Source organism: Girardinichthys multiradiatus, chromosome X (assembly GCF_021462225.1).
Source record: "Girardinichthys multiradiatus isolate DD_20200921_A chromosome X, DD_fGirMul_XY1, whole genome shotgun sequence".
Lineage (NCBI taxonomy): Eukaryota > Metazoa > Chordata > Actinopteri > Cyprinodontiformes > Goodeidae > Girardinichthys > Girardinichthys multiradiatus.
Window position 1 is genome coordinate 38,380,735 of NC_061817.1, and position 21,123 is coordinate 38,401,857.

At 44.7% G+C, this 21,123-nt stretch overlaps 1 protein-coding gene across 2 annotated transcripts in view; it reads right to left on the bottom strand.

Annotated features, from left to right (window-relative positions):
• LOC124862392 (corticotropin-releasing factor receptor 1-like) overlaps positions 1–20,215 on the bottom strand; it is a 35,234-nt gene extending 15,019 nt beyond the window's left edge. The window contains exons 1-4 of one of the 2 annotated variants that reach the window (XM_047356276.1): positions 19,885–20,212; positions 6,142–6,232; positions 6,015–6,065; positions 5,421–5,540 (exon numbers count right to left, since the gene is read on the bottom strand). In XM_047356276.1, coding sequence (XP_047212232.1) covers positions 5,421–5,540; positions 6,015–6,065; positions 6,142–6,232; positions 19,885–19,908 — 286 coding nt within the window. In that variant the 5' untranslated portion in view covers positions 19,909–20,212. Of the gene's footprint in view, positions 1–5,420; positions 5,541–6,014; positions 6,066–6,141; positions 6,233–19,884 lie in introns of both variants that reach the window. The other variant, XM_047356277.1, reaches the window with a different exon arrangement.
• Between the last annotated feature and the right edge of the window lie 908 nt (positions 20,216–21,123).

The window sequence follows — 21,123 nt, forward strand, 5'->3', positions numbered from 1 at the left end:
CTGCAATTACCTGGACAGACCTGCAGTTACCTGGACAGACCTGCAGTGATATGGACAGACCTGCAGTGACATGGTCAGACCTGCAATTACCTGGACAGACCTGCAGTGACATGGAGGGCCAAGGCCTGAAACAACGTGGTCTGTGCCTGTAGTGAAGTGGATTCTATCAGACTGTCCTGGTTAAGGTGAAGGTAAACGGAGAAGAAAAGCTTCAGATTCACATTCCATCTCTTGGTTCTGGTCCTGAACGGTGGGTATAGACTGAAGAGCAGCAGAGCATGAGAACTCAGAACCAGAACTCTGAGGATGGATTAGTTTTCCCTGTTCTGTTGTTTCTGCCCTCTCACCTCAGATGGACTGATGCCATCAAAACTTTCATGAGGTTTCAATGAGGATCAAACATCAAACATACCTTACCCTGATCTCCACAGATCTTCTCTGTAATCTTGAAGGAACAGAACAGGTGAGCAGATGAGGTGTGATAATCAGATGAGATACTGAGTTTTGTGGTTCTGCTGTGTTTGGGTTTCATTCAGTGTAATTTACTGTATCATTGCATTATGGGATGATGTCGGACTGAAGGACACCTGGGATCTGGTGATGAAGAGGCTCTGTGCAAACATGCTGCAGCGGTTCTGTTTCCATCCTGCACTGTGGAGGCCTACCTTACAGTTAGTCTTAATACTTTCTATCTGCTTGGTGATAATCTTTCTGCTATTTTTACATCACCTGGAGGGGGGGGGGGGGGCTGGGTGGTGGGTGTCAGCCAGCAGCCCTCGCAGTCAGTTCTCCTTACAGCGATGTGGCTGTGGACCAAACCGCTGAGCTCTGTGGGCGCATTCTGATGGTCCGAGTTAGTCATTCATATCAGACATCTTCATTTACTTCATTTACATTGTTCTGGACCATCTCAGGCTGGAAGGTTTTTGTTTGTTTGCTGGATTTTGACCTGCAGTTTTACCGTTTGCAGCGCTTGTTGCTGAGAAATGTGTAGCAGTCAGGCTTTAAGGTAAACTTCCAGAGGAATATGGAAATATGTTACGTATTGATCTAACTTCTGACTCCATGGTGTTTTTCACATTCCTTCAGAATATTGTGTTATTGTCGTTTCACTGCCAAAATATATTTTTCATGAACTGGAAATCTACCAGTTTCCATGGGATGGGAACATATAACCTTCTTCTATTTCACAGTGCTTTTAATGGGTGATGCTGCAGATTGTAAGTGGAGTGATTCATTGCTTTAACTGATTCATTCAGAGATAAAAAGCATTGACTGAAAATGTATCAGACAGTAAAATTATTATGTGAGAATAAAAAAGAAACACTTAAACCCAAAGAATAATGCAGCCAGTCAGGCGCCTTCTTGTACACTCTGTACCTGTTTTTGTGACCACTTCTTTTCTTGTATATTCTTAATGTAAGTTTCTAAGATATAGCGTCTATTTTTAGTGTAAAAATGCTGACTTCATTGAGATTTTGCAGCCTAGTAAGTTGTACGTGTATGAAGCATGAGACAAATAAGATACCAAAATGGTTTGAAAATAAACTTAATAAGTTAAAAATGTTGATTTCAAGCTAGCTTGCTCTGGAACCGTCTCCTGCATCAGCATTATGTTTTCGGCACAATGCAAACAGTTTTGATTTCAGAGAAAGAGAAGTTATTTGCTCTGATTGTGATTTATATAAACATAGACAAATATTTCCCCTAAATGCATGCATAATTTCTCATTTATATTTGGGAAAAGTGAGGGAAAACTTTTATGACCAGATCTGCCTTTGGCTCTAGTTTCAGAATTGCAATTGATATTTGCAAACTCTGGTTTTCAAACATTTAGGACTGACTGATAACTCAGTCTCAGCCTGGTCAGCCAAACGGAAAAACAAATGTAGTTGTTGCCATGGAAACTAACTAATTAACTAACTAACTTAAGCATCTAATATAATCACCTGTTTGTGAATATTCAATTCATTCATCCATATTTCCAAGATGGCGCCGCAGATGGTCGCCTCAGCGTGTTGGTGCTCATTGTTTTGTTTTGTTTTTTGCTTTAAAACGGTCTTCTGTGATGGTACCCGGAGCTCTCTCACCAGAGAAGAACTCATGAACATCAGGGCTACTACACCAGAGGAGTTATTTCCAACATTTCTGCCTACTGCTCTGGAATGTTTGGACATTCTGGTCAAAGGTGTGCTCACCTTTGTTCACGCAGTGAAACGCCGGAAGAGAGGGAAACGGGCTGGGGTGCTGGTACGACTTCGCCAGCGTGGACTACGAACACCGTTACCTGGAATATTTCTCTCTAACGTGCGCTCACTTCCCAACAAAATGGAGGAACTACAACTGTTGTTGGGGAAAAACAGGGACTTTTATTCATCGTCAGTTTTGTGCTTCACGGAGACGTGGCTGTGTGGATTAATACCGGACTCTGCGCTGCAGCTGGCAGGATTCCAGCTCTACAGAGCGGACAGAGACACGGAACTCTCCGGCAAAGCGAAAGGTGGAGGAATCTGTTTTTACCTCAACAGTGGTTGGTGCAACGACGTGACAGTGATTCAGCAGCACTGTTCTCCAGACCTGGAAGCCTTCATCATAAACTGTAAGCCTTTCTATTCCCCCCGTGAGTTCGCTTCGTTCATCCTGGTCGGTGTTTACATCCCGCCGCAAGCTAACGTGCAGGTCGCACAGCGCATGCTCGCCGACCAGATACTGAGTGTGGAGCGGACCAACCCGGACTCCTTAGTAATCGTCGTTGGCGACTTTAACAAAGGTAATCTCACCCATGAACTCCCCAAATATAGACAGTTTATAAAATGTCCGACCAGAGAGGACAACATTCTGGATCACTGTTACACCACCATCAGAGACGCTTATCACGCCGTCCCACGTGCTGCACTGGGCCAATCCGACCACATCATGGTCCACCTGATTCCTGCATACAGGCAGAAACTAAAGCTCTGCAAACCTGTTGTGAGGACGACAAGGAAGTGGAGCAGTGAGGCTGTGGAGAATCTCCAGGCGTGTTTAGGCTGTACAGACTGGGATGTGTTCAGGACTACTACCAACAGTCTGGACGAGTACACAGAGGCTGTGACGTCCTACATCAGCTTCTGTGAGGACAGCTGTGTACCATCATGCACCAGGGTGAGTTACAACAACGACAAACCCTGGTTCACAGCTAAACTCAGAAGGTTAAGACTGGATAAGGAAGAGGCCTTCAGGAGTGGGGACAAAGACATATACAGAGAGGCAAAGTACAAGTTTGGCAAGGCAGTGAAAGAGGCCAAACGACTGTACTCTGAGAAGCTCCAAAACCAGTTCTCAGCCAACGACTCTGCGTCTGTCTGGAAAGGGCTCAAGCAAATCACCAACTACAAGCCGAAAGCCCCCCACTCCATCAACGACCGACGCCTCGCCAACGACCTGAACGAGTTCTACTGCCGCTTTGAAAGACAAAGGGACAGTCCTGCAACCATCCCCCACGACGCCCCCCAACAGCTGCAGCCACAATCCACCACCCCCATCTCTCCAACCTCAAGAGGGGCCTTGGCACCTCCAACCCCCACCCTGAAGTTCCCCCCCACCAGCCCCCTACCCACGCCGAGGACGGCTCTTTCCATCCAGGAGAGGGACGTCAACAAACTCTTCAGGAGACAGAACCCCCGGAAAGCTGCTGGTCCGGATTCTGTCTCACCAGCCAGCCTGAAGCACTGCGCTGATCAGCTGTCTCCAGTCTTCACAGACATTTTTAACACCTCACTGGAGACATGTCATGTGCCAGCCTGCTTCAAGTCCTCCACCATCGTCCCTGTTCCCAAGAAGCCAAGGACCACAGGGCTTAATGACTTCAGACCCGTCGCCCTGACCTCTGTGGTGATGAAGTCCTTTGAGCGCCTTGTGCTCTCACACCTAAAAGACATCACCGACCCCCTCCTGGACCCCCTGCAGTTTGCCTATAGAGCCAACAGGTCTGTAGATGATGCAGTCAACCTAGCCCTTCACTTCATCCTCCGGCACCTGGACTCCACAGGAACGCTGCTACAGCCAAGGATAAGGGCAGGCTGCAGCGTGTCATTCGGTCTGCTGAGAAGGTGATTGGCTGCAGTCTACTGTCGCTCCAGGAACTGTACACCTCCAGGACCCTGAAGCGGGCTGGGAAGATTCTGGCTGATCCCTCCCACCCCGGTCACAGACTCTTTGAAACTCTCCCCTCTGGCAGGAGGCTGCGGTCCATCCGGACCAAAACCTCACGCCACAAGAACAGTTTTTTCCCATCTGCCACCAGCCTGGTTAACAAAGCCCGGAAACCACCCTGACACTCTCCCTTTCCCCCACACCCCTTTTTTTGCTGACAGGACACCTGTAAACTGTAACTCTATGCGTTACATTAACGTTCAGCTTGGACTCCTGCTTTACTTGCACAATGATCATCTGCACTGTTGTATTGCTCTTGCATCTTATACTGCTCTATATTTACTCTCACTCACTTAAAACTGTGCACTTATATTTATATTATATTGTAGATATGTTTATACTGTTTAATTTGTATTGTATTGCACCGACTACGCCAAAACAAATTCCTTGTATGTCCAAAATCGTACTTGGCAATAAAGCTTTTCTGATTCTGATTCTGAACCCGAAGATGGGACAGAGCAGCTTTTAAAGCGAACTGAGAACCAGGAAGAACTGATCTGGGTGGTGAATAAAATGCAGACACCACAGATTGGATGTTCTTCCTTTAATCGAGCAGAATATACTGAACTTCAGATGGAGTTTGGTAATCAGGATAAAACTGGTGTGTGTCAGAACAGACGGACGGTCCACAGAGAAAACTGAAGATGAAGAAGAATCTTTAACACTGCAATAATTCCTGCTGTTTCATCAGGAAACAACTGCTGACCAGACAGCAGCAAGATATGAAGACGATGGATAAAAAGAGGGGAGGAGGGTAGTGGGTCGTGGTGATGAAATAATTTTTTTAATGAGCAGGAGGAAGGATAACTCAAGACTGAGGACTATGTATGGACTGAAAGACCGAAGGATGTCATTTACAATATTTTAATCAGGCAAACAGAAAACTACGATTGTTCTCATTTAATCTCTTGTGGGAAAAATTAAAGACTGGAAACCAGATTGTGACTGTCTTGTTTCTTGCTAATGTAGGGACAAAACCTGGTTATTTATGGTCAGAAGCTCACTTCTGACTGCAGGTGTAAACTGTGATCAGATGGTGAAAACAAGCTGGTGCGGAGAAGGTCTCACTGACAGTTCCACGATGCGTCTTAAATATCATTCAAGGACTGGACATCAATAATACATCTCATTTCCAGGGAACATCAGCGTCTGTCAGGTACTGTGTGGCGCTGTGGAGAACTGTTCAGCACAGTGCAGTTCTCTGCCGGTACTCTTAAGGTACTTACTGGTGGTGTTATAGTGGATGCCATTGAACTGTTCCGGACAGGGTCTGGAGATCAGCTCTCCTGCTGCACTACGAGGCCAACAGGTCCCGATGCCGTCCACAGAGAGGTCACAGTACACACCTGCAGACAGTTGATAGTGTCAGCTCCAAAGTCCTGAAATCCTCTTCTGAGCAGGTCTGTGAGGTTCTAAAGACCCTCTGCCCTCATGACTTCAAGAGTACCTGGGTACTACAGTGCTAATAAGTACTCAGGGTAACATTGCCTTTAAAAACTTCACCTGTGTAGATAAAGTTTACCAAGTTAGATTCCTTGAATCCTGTCACCGGTGGGTACTTCTGTGGCCTAATGGTAAGAATGGAGTACTGACCATTCTGAGTGTTGTGGGTTCAGTGGATTTAAGTTATTGTTACTTCACTTTTGTAAAGAACGCTTCATATTTAATGTAAACATTAGTGTTTTACTGGCTAATGTGTAATCAGAGTATAACAGCCCACTAACGAGCCACATCCGAGCCACTAGAGGCAGTAAACAACCGATATGTGCTGTTTCTCAGCTGAGGTTCTTTGCTTTAGTCGTTGAAAAGTCATTACCAACCTGATGAGTTGCTGATGATGAACGTCTGGTTCAGCAACACCAACATCCTCGCTGAGAGACACAAGAAGCAACAATCAGCTGTTACCTCATATCTTGTCATTAAACCTGGAACCAGAGAGGAAGTTACCTGTCAGGTTGGTGGACAGCAGGATCAGAGTCTCACAGGTCAGTTCCACTGAGGAAACTCGTCCACTCAGCAGGAAACACACACAGACCACCTGAGAACATAAACACAACAATAGAACTTTAGTTCAGAGTTCACCAGGGTATAAAACAGCTGCTAGCTGGTAAAAACCCGTCAGGAGTCAGGTTTAACCACCAGCCTCTCCTGCAGACAGCTGGTTGGTTGGTCAGAATGCAGAGCAAACCATCACATGGATCATGAGGAGAAGTCTGTGGAGGAGCAGTAGCGGTAGAAGTGGTTTCAGACTGCTCAACAAAGAAACACATGAAGAAGAGAAATCATAACAGAGTCTGAGGATCCGGACCTTCATCAGTTTCTGTGTAAATGTGCCCCGTTGCGCCTGTGGGCGGAGGCTGGGGTGGCATTGTGCGGGGCCCTTGTTTTGCCGTCGTGGCACGTTGTGTGGTGGGGGCGGGACGCGCCGAGGGTGCTTGGAGCTTGCGCTGTGTGGGTGTTGCTTCGTCGGCTTTTCGGGGATGAAGCTCACCTGTGGAGGTTTGCCCCTGTGCTGTGGGGAGGGCCTTCATGGTGTATGGGTTTGGGGGCATGTGTTCAATATCTGTGTCCTGGTTGGGGATGGCCGTGTGGGGAAAATCATATCAGGGTTCATTGGGGTGGGGGGCTCATGGGTTTGGGATTGGAATTCATTGGGGGGTTCAGACTATTTTATTCTCTGGTTGGCGGGCTAGTTTGGACCATGTAGACCCCTCTTTTGTACATGGCACCCTCTCCGGATGAGGATGGGGGTCGTTGGGGAATTGGGTCGGAGCGGGGGGTCAGGGTCCGGGCCGGGGTTGCTCAGGTTCAGGCACGAGCCAAGGCTAGCCCTGCCCAGGTTCAGGTACTGGGGCGGTCTGCCTGTCTCCATCCCCGGAGGAAGGGGACCACCTCCTAGGTCCGGGGGCTGGTTGTCCCTATGGGGTATTGGCACCAGGTGTAGAAGCAAGCAGGGTGTTATTTTGTATTCTCTTCAGCCGTCTTTCTCTCCTCCATTCTTTTCTCCTTCTCTCCGTTTTCCTTTTTGCCCCACCTTTCACCCCTTCATGCTTCTTTTTTTTCCTTTTCATTTCTGTCTCCGTGTCCGTAACAATTAAAATAATCCCAAAGCAGTCTCTAATAAAGTTTATTTTACAAATATCAAGCAGAGCTTTAAAGCGTTAGCTGTAATGCTCCACTAGTGAGAGTGGGCTTTTCTTGGCACTCAGACAATTCTCAGAGCTACTCAGCCGGACAGGACAAATAAAAAATAAATAAAAAAAAGTCTCTGCGTAAATATCAACCGGATCTACAGAGAGCTGAATGGACTTTCCACTCTACCACTGCTGAAGCTAAAGAGGAGCCCAATGGAGAAGCAAAAAAACCAGCAGGAAACTCTCAACATGAGCCAAGAGCTAAAACTAAAAGCCAGTATGGCCCAGTACCACCAAACAATCAGCAACACATGATTCTGACTGAATCTCCAGTCCTTCATCTGCTGCACAAAACCCAAATGGCCTCAAGGAAGCTCAAGTTCCAGACAGCTGGAAGGAACCAAACCATCAGTGGTCAGTAGGAAACCAGTCCATACCATGGAACCTGGACCCTGAAAGCTGGGATTAATCCATGTTATCCATACTTTGGATCAACCCAAACCATCATATGGAGCTCAGGTCCAGGTAGTTAGAAACAACCTTAAGAAGGAAACAGATTATCGGCATTGAAATTATCCAGGAAGTCAGGAAGAACCGACTGATCAATATTCAGAAAATAATGACCGGATGGTTTGGTTGATCAGGGACTGAACTGTAACTGGGTCCTGGTTGGAGCTCAGAAAGGAGGTGAGGTGTGTTTGTTTTCACATCAGCTGAACACAGTTTAATACAACTCAAAACAGGCTGCCATCTCAAAGGTTCTGAGTTTTTATTGGGTCAGTCGTGTTATTTTCCTAGAAAAACTGGACTGCTTGCTGGGTCTCAGCTGGTTTCAGCACCGCTCATATGAGCAGCTGTAGAACAGATTGATTCCTGCAGAACATGCTGCTGCTGTCCATCCCTGACCCACAGTCTGGAGTACATTACAAGATGACGGCCTGATGCCAGTTCCACACCTGAAACCTTAGGAGACAATCTGGGAAAGGTCCCAGAGGTCGTGTTTCTGATCCAGAACTTGTAGAGTGAAGCTAACAGAAGGTTTGCAGCTGAAAGTCAACTTTAACCCTTTAATAAAGTCAGTGTAAGACTGAAAACATGACTAAAACACAGGAACTTAAACGTTAAAAGGTGTAACTGCAGGATGGAGGACATGATGAGGAGAAGCAGCAGCTCCCAGAGCAGGACAGGTGGGACACAACAAGACAAGACAGGGAAACAGGTAAACTAGGTCGGGATGAATGAAAACTAGGACAGACTGAAGACAGCGAGACACATCAGCCCACAGGTGCAGTGATCACGTGTCATCTTCCTGAGGAGAGCTGCTGCATCAGCAGCTTCAAAATGAAGATGAGTGAGGAGTTCAGCAACGGCCTCCCTGATTGGATCAATCTGTCACCAATTAGCAGAGAGATTGATGGTCAACCAGCTGCTGTTGGTTATTAACTGATGACTAAATCGTTGTTCACACAGCAGGACCACACAGTGTAGGCATTCACACTCTGCACTACAGGCAGGACACACACACACACACACACACACACACACACACACACTCTTTGTATTACCACCAGCCCCACACACACTGAGTGGAGTGGAGATATCCTCAGAGATTTACTGCTGTGACTGCAGCTAAAATTAGCACGCTGAGCTCAGAGAACCATCCGTCCTTTAGACGTAGATTTTGTGTTGGCAGCAGCTCAGAGGGACTAGCTGCAGCTGCTTCATTAGGAGGAGGACCAGGGACCTCTGTCCAATGTGAAGAACACCTCAGACATCTGTCTGACATGAAGAAGAGGAACATTGGTCCAACACAGAAAAGGTTCCAGACGTCTGTCCAACATAGAACAGAAAAATAAGCACATTTGTCCCACAAACCAGATTCTAACCGTTTATTTTAGACCAGTTGGACTGAAACTGGACCTGACAGGTGAACTGCATAACATCAGATCCATACATTGAGTGAGGTAGCGATAGAATTACTGTAGAACTTGATCGGACAGTTGTCATCCTGTGGAGCTTCCTGAGTTATCAGAAATATTAGCTTCATCTAAACTTGTATGTAAGACCCAATCCCAACCAAATTATTTAAGTGTTCCCTCTGATTACCAGCCCCATTTTAGATATGATTAATGTTTTCTTCGTAAATGAACCACAGGCTTTTCAGGTAGCTGTAATTAAACCTTTTCTTGATCAAGATGATTTACTAAATTACAGACCTATATCCAATGTTCTGGTTTAATCTAAAGTTCTTGAGAAAATAGTTGATAGTCAAGTGTGTGAGCATTTAGACAATAATGATCTGTTTGAAGAGCTTCAGTCAGGTTTCAGAGCTCATCCCTAGTTCAACCAAAAATAGAATTTAAAATTCTCCTCCTCACATATAAAGCCCTTAATGATCTAGCTCCATCATACATCTGAGATCTGATTGGTCCATATGTTCCTAACAGAGCACTTCGTTCTCAGACTGCAGGTTTACTGGTGGTTCCTAGAGTCTCTAGAAGTAGAATGGGAGGCAGATCCTTTAGTTATCAGGCTCCTCTCCTGTGGAACCAGCTCCCAGTTTTAGTCCGTGAGGCAGACACCCTGTCTACTTTTAAGACTAGGCTTAAAACGTAACTTTTTGATAAAGCTTATGGAGTGTTTTTTGTGTCTGCTCTGTACTTTCCACCTGCAGTCGACTGCTCCCACCGGGCCATGTTCTGGTGGAGGTTTCTTCCTGTTAAAAAGGAGTAGTTCCTTTCAACTGTCGCTAAATGCATGCTCAGAATGAGGGATTGCTGCAGAGTCAGTGACCCGATGCGATTAGCTGAGCCCTAGATAGAAAGTATTTTACCAACTGGTGTTAGACTGTTGTTTATGTTGTTTGTGTTGAGGAATCGTGATGAATGAAGTGCAGAGCATTCTGGGTAATGTGTGTTTCGTGAATGAAGCTTCAGAGCAGCTGTTGGTCTGAACCTCAGGACTGTGAGGCTCTGGAGCAGCAGCTCCTAACTGGACCAGAGCCACAGAGATGCTTCCAGCATATATCTGACCCACTAACACAAACAGCTGATTACAGAACCATCTCAGAGACAAACGGTCCCGAGACACAGAATCTTAATCTGCAGCGGTTTCACTGTGAGTCAGATCAGTTTGGACCTGAATAAAAACCTTGGTTTACTGAGTTATTTATTACCTTTCAGGTCTGATGATTTTATGTCTGAAAGGAAAGGAACATGAAGACCTGCATGAACTAATCTATGTTCCAGGGCTGTTACTGCTCTCTGTCAGATACTAGTGTTACTGTGGGTCAGAACTGTTCTGAAGAACCTCCTCAGCAGGTTCTGCTCCCTGGTAATTAATGATTATAGTCAGTGGAGTGTGGAAAGAGAGAACATCTGAAACATGGAGACCCTTAAAGACCAGATTATCTGGTGGGGTTCTGTTGGACATCATTGTGACAGCAGCTGTTAGGGATGGGGGGGTCTGAGAGGATGGCTCGAACTTCCAGCCAATGAAAACTAACTAAGTCATGCGTTGGTAAAACCTACAAAGACCGTCCAGATGGAGCTGAGCCCCTGCGCTCAGTAGCAGATGTTCTCCTCGTGTTTCCTCCACCAGGATACACTACTGACTGATGTACAGCAAACATGACTCTAACAGGAGGTCCATGAAGAGTTTAACTCTCCCTGAGGAAACAACGCAGGACAACAGCTGAGAGGGAACCGAAACATCTCGTAGGAACAGAGAGCAGCAAAGAGGAGCATGGAGGAACTGCAGTGAGCGGACCTGCAGAAGATGCAACATAAGGCTGCTGAGAACGCAGGTTGCAGTCAGCTGCAGCTCATGATGAAGCTGAGCTGGAACTGGTTTGAGGTGAGAGACTCTAACAAGCTGGTTTGACCAGTTTGTTCTGGTCCAACCTGCAGAACTGAAATGTTTTTTTTTCTGTTCTGTGTGAAATCTGAAGAACGCTGCAAGATGACCTCCGGTTCCACCATCCCCAGAGTCTGACTGACTCCAAAGTAGAAAAATCAGTGAATGATTAACGATATGGGAGCAGATCCTCATCCCGTCAGAGAACATGTGGCCAAATTCAGACCTGGTACAATCAGGAGTCCTGGCTCATTCAGATGTGAGAGAACACGCCTAACAACAAACATTCATACCTGGTCAGTCCTGAATGTGCAGACCATAGTGACCCAAGTAGCCCAGCTGATCATCAGGAGCATCTCAGATACAGTCTCGGTCACTGAACTGCTTCATTCAGACATCAACATGACCGACGTTCATCTGAGACGCATTATCATTACTTTGGCTACAAAGTCTTTATGGATCAAAATTCCAAAACGGTGTTTATGGAAGTAAAATCACACAAAAGACTTCAGCCATAAATCGGTCACAGTCTGCTAAACAAAAATCATCCTAAAGTCATTTATTTATTTATTGATTCATTTATTGATTTATATAGCATAATAATGTGGGGCCGGGTCATTAGGAGCTTTAAAAACTAACAATAAAAGTTTAAAATCAACTCTCACAAGGACAGGAAGCCAGCAGTGTAAAGAGGTTGAGACAGGGCTGATGTGCTCATGTCTAGAGGTGTTGGTTAAAAGACGGCAGCCGCGTTCTGGACAAGTTGAAGACATTTAAGGGAAGACTGAGAAACACCGATAAGGAGTCCATTGCAATAATCAAATCTACAGTCTTTAAAAGGCAAAGCACTGACATTAATTGTGGCATTGTCCCCACAACAAATACACTCAGTCCATTGCTCATTTAAGAATAGAAAGTTTTTACTTAGCCACTGATAGACAGCGGTTATGCAGTACAAGAAAGAGAAGAGCATTACTGCAACCCGGCTTCAAATTCAAAAATACTTTATTAATCCCAAAAGGAAATTAAACGTGTTTGTTGCCAATTTTATTCAGGTGTCTTCAATAAGCTCAAGAGACAAGTAAATGTCTAGGTCGTCTGCAGTGGAAGGACAGTTGGTGTGCAGTTATAAATTCCCCGAGTGGCAGCATATAGAAATAAAAAGGGGACCATGAAGGGAGCCATGTGGCACCCCACACAGAAAAGGATCACTGGCAAGGCAAGTTTATTTAGAGCACCTTTCAGTAGCAAGATAATTCAAAGTGCTGTACATGAAAGAAAGAGACATAATAGGAAAAATACATTACAGTAGCATAAACGTTATTAAATAATTAATAAACACATAATTAAAGAGAATAAAAATGAATAATTAAAATGATAAGATAATAAAGATAAAAATTAAAACATTTATGATAAAATGATGGATAAGAAAATGAAAGGAAAGTTGGACTGAAAACTTAACTAATAAAGTTTAGATGGCTCAGTCAAAGGCCGCTCTAAACAAATTTAGTTAGTAAAACAGTTAGTTAGTTAGTAAACAAGTTTTTAATCTTGATTTAAAGTAATTTAGGGTTTTTACAGTTTTCTGGGAGTTTATTCCAGATTAGTGGAGCATAAGAACTAAAAGCTGCTTCTCCATGTTTGGTTCTGGTTCTGGTTCTGCAGAGTAGATTCGAGCCAGAAGACCTGAGAGGTCTGGATGGTTGATCCACTGACAACAAGTCTGTAATGTATTTTGGTGCTAAGCCATTCAGTGATTTATAGACTAACAGAAGTATTTTAAAGTCTATTCTCTGAGCTACAGGGAACCAGTGTAGGGACTTTAGAGCCGGACCGATGTGCTCCACTTTCTTAGTTCTAGTGAGGACGTGGGCAGCAGCGTTCTGGATCAACTGCAGCTGTCTGATCCACTTTTTAGGCAGACCTGTGAAGACACTGTTGCAGTAATCAATTCTACTAAAGATGAACGCATGAATTAATTTTTCAAGGTCCTGCTGAGACATTAGTCCTTTAATCCTGGAGATGTTCTTTAGGTGATAGAAGGCCGACCTTGTTACTGTCTTTATGTTCCTCTGAAGGTTCAGGTCTGAGTCCATCACTACACCCAGGTTTCCAGCCTGATTGGTGGTTTCTAGCTGTATTAACTGAAGCTGTGTGCTAACTTTTAAACGCTCTTCCTTTGGTCCAAAAATTATTACTTCAGTTTTGTTTTGATTCAGCTGAAGAAGATCCATGCCCATCCATGCATTGATTTCTTCTAAGCATTTACCCAGCGCTTGAATGGGTTCATAGTCACCTGTTGACATCGTAACGTATAGCTGTGTGTCGTCTGCATAGTTATGATAACTTACGTTGTTGTTTATTATAATCTGAGTTAGGGGGAGCATGTAGATATTGAATAGGAGGGGCCCTAAGATGGATCCTTGGGGAACACCACATGTGATTTTTGTGTCTCTGATGTAAGGTTACCAACTGACACAAAAAAGTCCCTGTCCTTCAAGTAGGATTTAAACTAGTTGAGTGCTGTACCAGAAAGGCCGACCCAGTTTTCCAGGCGCTCTAATAAAATGATCAACAGTGACGAATGCTGCACTAAGGTCCAATAATACCAGCACGGTGGTTCTTCCACAGTCTGCATTTATGTCATTGAACACCTTGACAAGAGCCGTCTCTGTACTGTGGTGATCAGGAAGCCTGACTGGAAGACATCGAAGCGGTTGGTTGTTGTTAGGAAGTTGTTTAACTGCTGAAACACAGCTTTTTCAATAATCTTACTGATGAAGAGGAGGTTTGATATAGGCCTGTAGTTCTGTAGGAGCAGCTTGTCCAAGTTGCTGTTTTTCAATAGAGGTTTGATAATTGCTGTTTTCAGGGCCTGCAGGAAAACACCTGACAAAAGGGACGTGTTTATTATTTGTGTTAAATCAGATGTTATTACAGGCAAAGCTTTCTTAAGGAAAGATGTGGGTAAAAGATCGAGACCTAAGAGCTTAGTTGCTGTACGATTTCTTCTAAGTTTTTGCAGTTTATTTGGTGAAATTGGGAAATTTTGACAAAATCAGTTCTAGTTGGAGACAACTTTGGTCCTGGAGTTGATGTGGATGTGCTGACTGCCTCTCTGATCTTTTGGATTTTTTCAGTGAAGAAGTTAACAAATTCATTGCAGGTCCTGGTAGAGTGGAGTTCAGATGCTACAGTTACAGGAGGGTTTGTCAGCCTGTCGACCGTGGCAAATAATGCACCAGCATTGTTAATGTTTTTGCTGATGATCTCAGAAAATAAAGATTCTCTTGCATTTTTCAGTTGTAGGTTATATCTGTAGAGTCTCTCTTTATAGATAATATAGTGAACCTGGAGTCCAGTCTTTCTCCACCTGCGTTCAGCTTTTCGACACTCCTTTTTTTCACTTCTGACTGGTGGAGCACTTCTCCATGGAGACATTTTCTTCCCAGAAACGACTTTCACTTTAATTAGAGCAATTGAATCAATGATGTCTGAGATTTTAGAATGAAAGTTATCTACCAGCTCATCTACAGTGTTACAGGGCAAAGTGGAGGTAGAAGAGTAAATCTGGTTAAAGGTTTCAGCAGCACTCTCCTTAAAGATGCGTTTTCTTATCAAGTCTCTTTGGCAAACTGAGCCATTGGAGATGATGCTTTCAAAAATAACAGAAAAGTGGTCAGATAGAGCAACATCAGTTACAGACACCTTGGAAATGTTTAGACCCTTAGTGATGATCAAGTCCAAAATATGTCCCTGTTTGTGCGTTTGCTGTTTAACATGTTGAGTCAAACCAACATTTCTAAGAGTGTCACATAGATCTGGAGGAGGATAAATTATTGATCATAACTGAGAAGGTTCTATCTGTCAGATAAGAAGAAAACCACTTCAGTGCCGTGCCACAGATACCAACAAAGTGGACAAAACCAGACAGAAGGACAGAATGGTCCCTCTGCTGTGAGGTCCAACAGAACCAGAACTACATATCCTGCCTTCCAGCAGCTGCTAACTGCTTTGTCCAGTTTTTTTTCACATGGATGTTTGAGTTAAGTTTCTTAAGCTTGCATCACTGCTAAGGTGGAGCAATGTCAGAGTATTATGATCCATAAGCTCATTTGTAAAGTTTAACAATACAATATGAGACACAAGCAGAGATAAATAAAGTGGGACTTTTCAAAGCTCAGCAGCAGCACACAGATTTTGCACATCTTTATTAGTTTATACATACTGTGCTGCATAAACATGACCAGATGTTGCACTTATAGGAAGATATTATTATTTGCTTGCATCATTTTATAATGCAGAGGCTGCAGGGGGTTCAATCAGCTCCAAAAACAATAAAGATTGACAGCATCCTGATATCCATTGATCAATAAAATCATGACGCGTGAACATTTTTCTTAATCTAAAGACTCTGCTGCTCGGGGGGATCGAGGTGGTGTCAGGGTGGACCTTCAATGTGTCCCCGGATGGACTGAGTTCAGACCACCAGACTAAGTCATATGTGTCCCAGAAAGACCTCTGAAGCTGATCTGAAGAAAACCATTCTTAATACATCCTGAGTTTGTTCACATCTGTAATTAGTTCTGTTTGGACATGACTGGATCATGTTGGTGCTGACTTCCTGGTCTGGTTTTATGAAAGCAGATCCTGGAGAACCCGTGGCTGACAGGAGAACTGCAGATTTTATCTGCAGCCTTAATACAGAAACATTGAAAATGAAATCTCCACTGCCACCATCAAACTTCCAAACTAACAACTGTCATGATCCACAAAAATGAAGAGTTTTCTTTTGAAAATCCAGCCTTCCAGCTACTTTTATTACAAAAAGATGGATCTGCAGGCTGAAGGATGTGATGAAGCTCACAGCTGGACTTTCATCCCAGGAATCAGTTCCATCATTTTCCACTCGGAGTGACTTCCTGCCTGGCGGCAGCCGTTGACGGAGCAGCAAGCCCAGCTTTCTCCCGGCAAACAGACACACAGCCAAGCAGAAAGATGACCCCTCACTGAGGCAGAACACCAGCAGGCACAGCTCGGATCAGCAGCTGCAGAACAAACATGGACTCCGGGGTTCTGCTGCAGACTGACAGACAACTGGTTCCTAAACAAACATACGACTGGGCCTCGTTAACAAACAATGCTAAAACTTGCCGGAGTATGAAGAAATCAAAGAAACTGCATTCGCAAAAAAATAAAAATCCAGATGTATGAAATCAAGCACCTTTCTTCAGAACATCTCAATCAGTGGGATTACCAGACTCCTCTCTTGACACGCCTCTGTTTACAGATGCAGATGGGCGTAAATCAGCCGTGCAGGTATGATTCTCCTACCTGCACGGCCAAAAAAATAACCACAAATCCACAGCTGGACCTTTTGAGATGTTAGACATCAAATAAAACTAGAAATTGCTCCTTTCAACAAACTCTCCTCGTCTCTGGGAGGCTCATCACTTCTCCTCTTCCTCATTTCTGTGAGGGGAGGAGGATGATGGAGGGATGAAGGAAGCAGGAAGTGATGGATGACAGTGTCTGTCGTCTCCTCATCTGCTGCCAATCACCTGAGCTCGTTAGTGGAGACACACACCTCCTGTTACAGAGACTGCCTGGTACAGGTTGTCTGTTAAAACAGTGTGTTATAGCAGTGTGTGTGTGTGTGTGTGTGTTTTCTAAAAATAGGCCCGGCTCCCTGAGGAAACAGATCTTCCTCCGTCTCGGAGTTTTTGTGTGATTCTGAAAGTTTTTCAGGCAATTGAGTTGTTTCTGCACCGTCCTGCGGTAGCTCTCTGTTCTCATGTCAGTATGACAGCATCAGCAGCCTTTAAAACTAGCAGAGATCCAACAGAACCATAGTTCCATCCACGGGCTCTAACATGATAGTCTGCTGGTCCTCCAGCCTCTGCAGGACGCTTGGGACTAGGGCTGCAACTAACGATTGTTTTGTTAATCGATTGATATTCAGACAGCAAAAGATGCCTAATAGGAGATTTTTTACAGCACTTGAACCAGGTGAGGCTTACTCTAGGCCACTTTAGGAGTTCTGGAAAGAGCAAATTTACCGACAGAGGTTTTTTATATTAAATGAATAGAAATGGTACATAAAATGTATATTTTTTGTACAATTTTGGCCTAATTGCTGCTTTGAGTGAGTTGTTTTAGATTATGTATACTCCAGGTAAAGATAATTTGATTACTAAGTAAGTTGACCATTATTTTAATAATCGATTAATCACAATTATTTATTAAGGAACAATAGCATAAAATCCAATAATGTCTCAAACTGCGTGGAAACCTGTCTTGTTCTGACTCTGAGGTTCTAATTCAGTTCTGGTTAAACTTGTCATCAGAAACTTTAGGATCCAACTGATAGCAGTTGGCCCGCTGCATGGTTCCTGTGGTTCAGGGTCTACTGATTCGATGGTTTGGAAACTAAATCAGTTTGTTTCAGAACCCGACCATCTGCTGCAGACACACACAATCTGAAAAACAGGGTGAGCAGAGGAACTGATCCAGACTCCCTGAAGTGGACCAGCTGATGTCCAGGAGCTGAGGGGAACCAAAGGTAGGAGTTCCTAAAAACCAAAGAGCAGAAGAACCGGCGTCTAGAGGTTCTTCTGAGGTACCGTCTGGGCTACACATGACCCAATAAAGCATGTTTTATATCAGCCACAGAAGGAACCAATCCAGCTCCTTTGAGAGGTTTTCACATGTTTTTCCAGATAGAAATCTGAAAAGTGTGGCATTAATTTGTATTAACCACCATTTAATTTGACACCCCTCGTTAGAACCAGTGCTACTAACTGCCTCCAGAACTCATCTAATTAGTAAACAGAGTCCAGCTGAGTGTAATGTAATCTGAGTACAAATCCAGCTGTTCTGGTTGTGGCCTAAGATGTTCTTGAGAGAACATTAGAGAACAACCAGCATCATGAAGACCAAGGAACACAGCAGACATGTCAGGGAGGACGTTTAAAGCAGGATTCGGTTCTAAAACAACATCCCAAGCTTTATACGCAGCAAATCTGACATTTATGGAAGACCAGAACAAAGAAGCCTTGAGAAGGAGACACAGCGAGCATGTGGAAGAAGATGCTCTGCGCAGATGTGACCAAAACTGAACTTTCTGGCCTATATGAAAAACACTGTAATTCATCCCAAAAACACCATCCTCACTGCGATACAGGGTGGTGGCAGCATCATGCTGTGGTGATGCTTTTCTTCAGCAGGGACAGAGAAGCTGGTCAGAGATGATGAGAAGATGGATGGAGCTAAATCATGGAAGGAAACCTGTTAGAAGCTGTAGACGACCTGAGACCAGCAGGACAACCACCCTTGAACATACAGCCTGAGATACAATGGATGGTTTAGATCAGAGACCTATTCATGTGTTACAATGGCCTAGTCAAAGTCACAGATATCTCCATCCAAGATGCTTAGCAAAGAATGGGTCAAAATTTCCATCTGTAGATGTTCAAAGCTGGCGGAGACAAACCTCAAAAGACCTTGGACTGGACCTGCAGCCAAAGGTGGTTGTACTGAGTTAGGGGGGTTGAATACAAAAGCACACCACACTTTTCAGATTTTTATTTGTAAAAAATGCTGCAACCCATAGTTCACAGTTCTGAACTTGTCTTTGTTCGTCGGTCTCATAGAATGATGATAAAATACACTGACGTTTGTGATTGGAATAGGACAAAATGTGGAAAATATTCACGTTACCCCTGTATAACTGCTCATAATTCAATCAGAACCAGCTGATCATCTGGATCTAGTTTAATAGACTTATTCTAACGTCAGTCTAATTCCTCTGATCAGCTGCAGCTGAGGCAGAAACATCAGGATCATCTTGATGCTCCTGAAACAAGCTGAGAGGGAACCACAGACGGGTTGATCTGGTTTCATTTCTCTCTGATGAAGCATCTCATTCATTTTGTCTGTTGAGTCAGTGTTCTGCAGAACCAGAATCTGATTTTTGTGTTGGTCCAAACTCTTGAAGCAGAACTCTGTCCTGTTGGCGCTCCTGCTGGATGTTCAGAATCTGGTTGCCACTCAGCTAATGAGTGACCCACTGAGCTCTTCGGGTCATACTGGTCCTGGACTGAAGATGGGATTACCTATAAACAGAAATCTGCTTGACAGAACATCACTGTGACCTGCTCTGGTTCTGAAAGAGACGAAACCCACATGTTCTGATTCCTCACAGCTCATCCAAACACATTAAAGCCTTTTCAGACCTGGACCCTGTTTGATTCACTTATATCCTGTTAGAATAAGACCAGAACCGGAGGGACCCCGAATGAGAGTGAAACTTGAACTAGAATGAACTCTAAACAAAACCAGAACCAGAAAGAACCCAAATGTGTGTTCTCTTCAGGTTCTGTCCGAAATGACTGCTGGAGGAACTGTTGAATTTGTCAGGTTCAGTGGAAGAAACTGCTCAGAACCATTTTGATCCAACAGAACTACCCGAGGATGCTTGATAGGTAGTAGTTCTGGTTGGATTGAGACCAGTTTACCCAGTAAAAAACATGAAAGCAGATGCTTTTCTAACTGGAATTGGGCACGGACGCGTGCACGACAGTCTCTGCAGTAACTAGAACCGGATTCACCCTCTTCAGAACCGGGTTCTGGACCTCATAAGGTAAGAGACTGTACAACAACACGCACGCACACGCTCGCAGGCTGCGCGTTCCCGTCCTACCTGACTCAGGACTTTTCGCTCCATCTCTTCATTCACGCGCACGGCCGGGGTCCTGCGTTCACAACCCTGTGCGGTTCTCTCTGATCCGGTTCGGGTTCCAGCCCATGTTGGTCACAACCGGGAAAGAACAAGATCCAAGAACCGCAAAAGAGAAAAAAAAGACCCAAACCCAACCAGGGAGGGTTCAATCAAACTGAGCTGAAACAGAGATACCAGAGAGTCCAGCTCAGGTCTATCCCGGTTGTGGTCCTTGTGTGTTCTGGTCCGGGTCCGATACGACTCCTTCAACCTTGATCTGAAGAGGAGCAGCGCTTGCAGCGGGAGAGGAGGAGAGAGGCAGCCAATCAGAGGAGAGAAGGAGGGGGGACGGGGGACACTGACCGGGCCCGGCTCCCCCCCCCTCCTCCTCCCAACACACACACACACACACACACACACACACAGGCCTTGAAACACCAATCACTGATCAATACACGCACTAAGTGGACCATACAATAATGCATTAATGTCACGTGACTTTAAATGGACGTCATCAGCGGGTTTAGCTCCTCTCACCTGTCGCAGCCCCTCCCCTCTGCCCTGTCCACCTGTCCTCAGTGTGAGGAAGAGAATGAGGTTCTGATGATGAGACAGAGAGAGAGGAGCATCAGTGGGAAAGCTCCAGGTGGGAATGACACACCTCTACAGCTCCCACCTTGTACCTGTTCACTGGTACGGAAAGCCCAAAGGGCCAGACTTTTACTCCACTGTAAACCCGGTTTCATACACCCTCTGAACCGGTTCTGTTCAAAGGGAACACCCTATTAATAATAATCTGTTTAGAGAACCAAACAACCCTGTTAGGCAGGATCTCTCAGAGGATTTAACCAGAACCAGAATCTCAGATCATTTGTTTAAACTTCAGTAAAATGGGTCAGCCTGAGGAGAATCAAGTCTAAATCACATTCGACCCAGTTCCTGCTCGTGGTGTGTGTTCCTGCTCTTTATTTTGAACAATCCGCAAGGTGAGCATGGACTCTGGGTCATCTTAACCAGCATGAATCCTGGGGGTCCACCTGCTGACCCCAACCTGAACCACTAAGCTAGTCAGAACACACACAATTGGAGCCGGGTCAGGTTGTCCCAGTTGTGCAATGATCGGTCTGATTTCTTTCAGCTGCTGCAGGGAACACACACACACACACACACACACACACACACACACACACACACACACTCTTGTTTTATATATATGTAGTG